The sequence below is a fragment of the Apodemus sylvaticus genome, chromosome 3 (assembly GCF_947179515.1).
Source record: "Apodemus sylvaticus chromosome 3, mApoSyl1.1, whole genome shotgun sequence".
Lineage (NCBI taxonomy): Eukaryota > Metazoa > Chordata > Mammalia > Rodentia > Muridae > Apodemus > Apodemus sylvaticus.
In genome coordinates this window covers 140,637,870-140,643,869 of record NC_067474.1, presented here as the reverse complement: position 1 = coordinate 140,643,869, position 6,000 = coordinate 140,637,870, and the positions used below count along the sequence as shown (strand labels likewise).

At 44.0% G+C, this 6,000-nt stretch overlaps 1 protein-coding gene across 4 annotated transcripts in view; it reads left to right on the top strand.

Annotated features, from left to right (window-relative positions):
• Window positions 1-682: 682 nt before the first annotated feature.
• Zmym4 (zinc finger MYM-type containing 4) overlaps window positions 683-6,000 on the top strand; it is a 104,297-nt gene continuing 98,979 nt past the window's right edge. For 2 of the 4 annotated variants that reach the window (XM_052177380.1, XM_052177381.1), the window contains exon 1: window positions 683-1,091. In XM_052177380.1, coding sequence (XP_052033340.1) covers window positions 1,053-1,091 — 39 coding nt within the window. In that variant the 5' untranslated portion in view covers window positions 683-1,052. The remainder of the gene's footprint in view (window positions 1,092-6,000) is intronic. The other 2 variants (XM_052177382.1, XM_052177379.1) reach the window with 1 other exon arrangement.

The window sequence follows — 6,000 nt, the reverse complement described above, 5'->3', positions numbered from 1 at the left end:
ATGTTCTTTTGCCCTGAAGACAGTTTTGTGTGTTCAGAATCCTGGAGGGATGCAATTCCAGACTGGGTTCTAGTTCCTCACCAGCCTCTCGATATCTCGAGGTAAATTAATTTACTTCAAATGACCATACTGACATGTTAACTTTGAAAACAATGGAGTAGATGGTTTCCAAGATCCTTCCTCATTTTAGTTTTCTAATGGCAAGCAGGTATTGAAGAAATTATCTTCAGTTATTGGTTCTGTCTTCAAAACCACCAGTGGATCTGATTTTAAGGCTGAAAGTTGTTCCTTGATAGTCTAGGCCCTTTACTTGACAAGTTGTTGGTTTCTCCTTGAGAATATAGTCTTGTTTTCTTCTTGGTTGGGATTCTTCATGTTCAAAGGTTCACTGAGAACTTCAGCTCATCAACATTTTCACCCTTTGGCAATATCTCTGTAGTCAGGTGTAGGGTGGTGATGTGGACCCCTCACTGACATTTTACCCAGTCCTCCAGATGGTCCTCCCATTAAGACCTTTCATTCGGACATCATCCCTTCGTCATGGTCCCTTTAAGGGAGCGGCCATAGTTGAGTGGTGGGAGCAGCTGCTGGCAGCAAAGAGACTAACAGGATTAGGCCTAGCCTGGGCCACTCACCGCGCACGCTCAGGACCGGGGGCTTGGTGGGAAAGGGAGGAGGGGCTTGTAGCGCGCCTGCGCATCAGGGGCGCGCGCAAGGGGCTGGTTTGGAGATCCCTTTAAGAAACCACAGGCGGAGGAATTTCTCTGAGAGAAAATAATCCTACTCACGGGGCCCCTTGGAGGCCATTAACCCCCCGAGTCCCGGCCCCCCTGCCCGGCTGGCCCTCGCACCCACGCGCCCGCCCGTGGGACCCCAGGAGCCGCGGCCAGCGCGCGGGCCTCCGCCCCCTCGTCACTCCCGCGCCAGGCCCGGCGGGAGCCAAGGGGACCGGACCGCAGCGAGTGAAGCGCCGTGTCTGCAGTGTGGGCGGGGGCCGAGAGGGGCCGCGGCTGCTGCGCCGGGAGCCGCCGCGGTTCCGAGCGGGGCCCAACATGGCGGAGCGGGAGGTGGAGACCGGCCCCCGAAAGAGGGTAGGTGAGGTGAGGCCGCGGGCGGGTTGCGGGCTGCGGGCGGGCCGGCGGGCGGGGGGGGCGGGGCGCGGCCAGCCCGGACCAGCCGGAGCTCACGGGTAGCACGGTGGTCGATGGCCCGAGGGAGGGGCGGCCCGGGGTCCTCTCGGCAGGTGGGACAAAGCTCGCTGGCCGCTGGGGAGGGGAGGGGGAGGGGGAGGGGCGGGGGCCTTGGTCCGCTTTGGTCCCCTCCCTTTCCCGGCGTGTGGGTGGTGGTGCGTCTTCGGGGAGCCTCGGGGACGCAAGGTGTCAGACTCTGCTTCTGCATCCTCGAGGAAAACGGGAGTCTATGGAAGTTTCTCTGGGGAGAGGTCAGGTGGGGGTAGCGGTGGCGGGAAGAAGTCGTGGAGGATTGGTTGTCTCCTGAGGAGTAACAGGGAGGGTGCTGCGGGAACACCGAAGCCAATTCATCTTCCTGCCTCCACTCCCCTCCCCCTTGACCGTTATCAAGCTCCAAAGTGGACGTGGTACTCTTCACCTTTGGAGAAGTGGGGTTGCCGTCTTGAAGTTGGGGGAACGTGTTTTGGTAGCTACGTATGTGTTGTAGTCTAGCTTCTTTACCTGCAGTTAGGAACGTGGAGGAGTGACAAGTTTTGTCATTAGGATGTTCCCAGCCAGCCTTGCCTGCCTAGGTGAAGCCTTGTCTACACAGGACTTGTAAGCCTTTTAAAAGTTTGTCTTGAAACTTTTTTTTTTAAAATTTAATTGTGAGTCACTTTCTTCAGATGGAGAACAATACTGTCCATTGAGTAATGTTTTTGAAGGCTTTTTTTTTTTTTAACTTCCCTTGACCCAGCATGTTAAGCATCAAGTTTGTCAAGTTTCCTATCAGGAGTCTTCCTTTTGGAGATGGTCTCCAAGTGATGAGTAAGTTGTTAAGCCAAGCTGGTTAAAACATTAATACTGAATCTTAACCAAAAATGCTTTTTCATTTAGCATAAATGTCTATTCAGAGATGCATACTGTTACCATACTGAGTGCTGACTATGTACCTGACATTGTGTGAACTGCTTTCTCACTCCCCCGCCCCCTCCCCAAAAAGTAAATGATGCCTTAGCAAATGTTTTTCTCTAATAGTTCATTAGGCAATTGTTTATAACCATCAATAAAAGTAAAAATACAGTTTAAATTCAGGGTGCTACTGCATTTCCAAACCCCTAGATTCTACTATTGACCGTTTCTAGATACTTGTTTACCACCCAGTTATTTCATCTAGCCATCTCTTTACCAAGTCATTCATCAGTCTTTTTTTTTTTTTTTTTGGATTTGGGTTTTTCAAGACAGCGTTTCTCTGTGTAGCCCTGGCTGTCCTGGAACTCATTCTGTAGACCAGGCTGGCCAAGAACTCAAGAAATCCGCCTGCCTCTGCCTCCCAGAGTGCTGGGATTACAGGCGTGCGCCACCACCGCCCGGCCATTAGTCTTTTAAGTAAACTGCATTTTAGCATTTTTAATAATTTAAATTTAATGCTGTTAGTCTTAGATTTGCAAAATGTTAGGTTCTCTTCATATATTAATCGTAGAACAGGTTAAGCGGTATTAATAGAATGTATGTCCATATAGGTCATTTACAATAAATACTGATGTAGAATGCATATGTGTTGAAATTCTGAATTGTTTTCCAATTTCTGATTAGTAGTAAACTATCTTCATTATCTTGAGTGAATGCATACGACTTGTGTGGTCTACTAATTTATACATAAAGGATAAATTATAGTGTAAATTCAGAGATACTCATTTACTAATAATGTCATTTGCTTTATAGAATGTCTTAGAAAATCTAGCACTTTGCTGACAATTTAGACTATTTAAGTATATTTTTCTTGTATATAGATATTACACTTAACAGGTGGAAAAGGTATTGCAGGGATTTTTTTTTTTTTAAAGCAGCAAATGGTCATTGATTTAATCCCAGCACTCAGAAAGCAAAGGCAAGTGGACCATCATGAGGCCACCTTGCTCCAACAGCGAGTTCCATGGTAATCAGGGCTGCAGGGTGAGACCCTTTCTAAAAGGTGACCCCTTTCTTTCTTTTCAGTGCCTGGGATTGAACTCAGGGCTTCATGCATGCTTTACCATTGAGCCACAGCCCAGCTTTCAAACATCATATTCGACACCATGATCACATGGAGCACTTGCACAGGTTTTACATAATAAATTGTGGAGGATGTTTGCATTCAGTATATGTAGATTTAAAGATTTATTTATTTATTTATTTATTTATTTATTTATTTTTGGATTTGGTTTTTTCGAGACAGGGTTTCTCTGTTATAGCCCTGGCTGTCCTGGAACTCACTCGGTAGACCAGGCTGGCCTTGAATTCAGAAATCCGCCTGCCTCTGCCTCCCGGAGTGCTGAGATTACAGGCGTGCGCCACCACTGCCCAGCTGATTTATTTATTTATTTATTTATTTATTTATTTATTTATTTATTTATTTATGGATTTGTTTTTTTTTGAGGCAGGGTTTCTCTGTGTAGCCCTGGCTGTCCTGGAACTCATTCTGTGGACCAGGCTGGCCTCGAACTCAGAAATCTGCCTGCCTCTGCCTCCCGGAGTGCTGGGATTACAGGCGTGTGCCGCCGCCGCCACCACCAGGCGATTTATTTATTTTTAATGTGCATGAGTCTTCAGCTTATATGTGTGTCTGTATTACATACATGTATTGTCCACATGCATTGTCAGAAGAAGTCGTTAGAAACTCTGGAACTGGAATTATAGATGGTTGTGAACCACCATTGTTGCTGAGAACCAGACCCTGGTCCTTTGGAAGAGCAGCCAGTATTCATTTATTATTTTGTATGTATGAGTGTTGTATGTATGAGTGTTTGCCTACATGTATGTGTGTGCCATGTGCATGCCTGGGCTTTTGAAGGCCAGAAGGGCATTAGATAGCCTAGAATTGGAATTACAGATGGATATGAGCTGCTATGTGGGTGTTGGTAACTGAATCCAGGTCCTTTGCAAGAGCAGCAAATGTTCTTATCTACTCTTCAGCTTCTGTGTGCTCTCTCTCTCTCTCTTATGTGTTGTCTCTACTACATTTACAGTGTCTGTGGTGTCCAGAAGAGGGGGTTGGATCCCCTGAGACTGTTCCAGACAGTTAGGAGGTGCCAAGTGGGTGCTGGGTTTTGAACTTGAGTCTTCTGGAAGAAGAGCCAGTGCTCTTAACTGCTGAGCCATTTCTCCAGCTCTACATCCAATATTTTCAATAGCTTTTGCATCTGTAATCCATTTTATCGTTGATAGTTTGTTAAAATGTTCAAGAGTTGATTTCTTTCTTTCTTTCTTTTTTTTTTTTTTTGGTTTTTTGGATTTGGTTTTTTTTTTGAGACAGGCTTTCTCTGTATAGCCCTGGCTGTCCTGGAACTCACTCTGTTAGACCAGTCTGGTCTCAGAAATCCGCATGCCTCTGCCTCCCAGAGTGCTGGGATTATAGGTGTGTGCCACCACTGCCCGGCAAGAGTTGATTTCTGTGATATAAATGTCTTCTCTCCAATCCAAAATGTTAAATTCATTATACGCAGATTGATGGGAGTTGTTTAGTATAGTTTTCTTTTTTTTTCTTAATTTTTTTGAAACTGTCTCATGTAGCCCAGGCTGGCCTTGAAATAGCTGTTTATCCATGGTTTATCTTGAATTCTTGACTCCTCCTTCCACTTTCCAGGAGCTGGGATTGCAGGCATGTGCCTGCAGCTTAATTGGCCTGACATTTAATACAGCTTAAATGTAATTGCAATTTGTTGCAGTTATCTGCATAGACTTATATGATACCATAATGTTTCTCACTGTGAAATTTCATGGGTGAAATGGGGATATGAGATTCTTACTGACTTGACTTTTATCATCTTAAATTATAAGAAAGATAAGCCATGTTGTTTGACGAGACCCATGCCCTACCATGGGAGCTACACACCTTTAATCCCAACACTGATTGTTTTAAAATAGTTGTGTTGACAACTTTAAGTTGTGTATAGGTGTCTCATTTTCCTGTTTGTGTACAGTTAGAACAAAAGATAGCAGACTATTGATTTGATATTTAATCAGATTATATATGAATTCTAGTCTCTCAGTTAGTGAACTAGGGGAGAGAAATATGTGGACGGATTAGTAGTACTGTTACCCTTCCTTATATGTTGGACAGAGAATCAAGTTCATACCTTTCTGTGTATGGGTAAAGGTCAGCATTTCCTCTCTTTGACTCACACTTTAATACCAGGATATTTTGGGAATATTATTAATTATTTTAAAGTTATAATTTTTTTGCCTTCTTTTAGATTGATCAGGCTTATAAGTAGTTTACATATGACTCTTAATTGTGTTATGAAAGAAGTCTAAATCTGATTGCCATATTGCATTGTAAAATTGCTATTTTATAGTTTACATTACAAAATAACTTTTGAGGTTGTATTTATCTTTTTTTTTTTTTAAAGATTTATTATTATATGTAAGTGCACTGTAGCTGTCTTCAGACACATCAGAAGAGGGCACTGGATCTCATTACGGATGGTTGTGAGCCACCATGTGGTTGCTGGGATTTGAACTCAGGACCTTCGGAAGAGCAGTCAGTGCTCTTGACCACTGAGCCATCTCACCAGCCCGGTTGTATTTATCTTAAAGCTTAACCGTTATATATTAAATTTGAGAGATACTCGGTGCTTAAATATAGAAAGCATAGCATAAACAGTATGCTTATGTATTTGTAAAATACACTTAACCTTATATCCATGTATGTGTCAGGATGCTTGCATATATCTGAACTTAGAGTAAGTTGTGAATAGCACTTGTCAGGCTTTAGGAGATAGAGATAGAAAGAGATGAGAGTTCAATAGTATATTATTTGGCTTGAGAGGTGCTCCTATAGTAAAGAGCA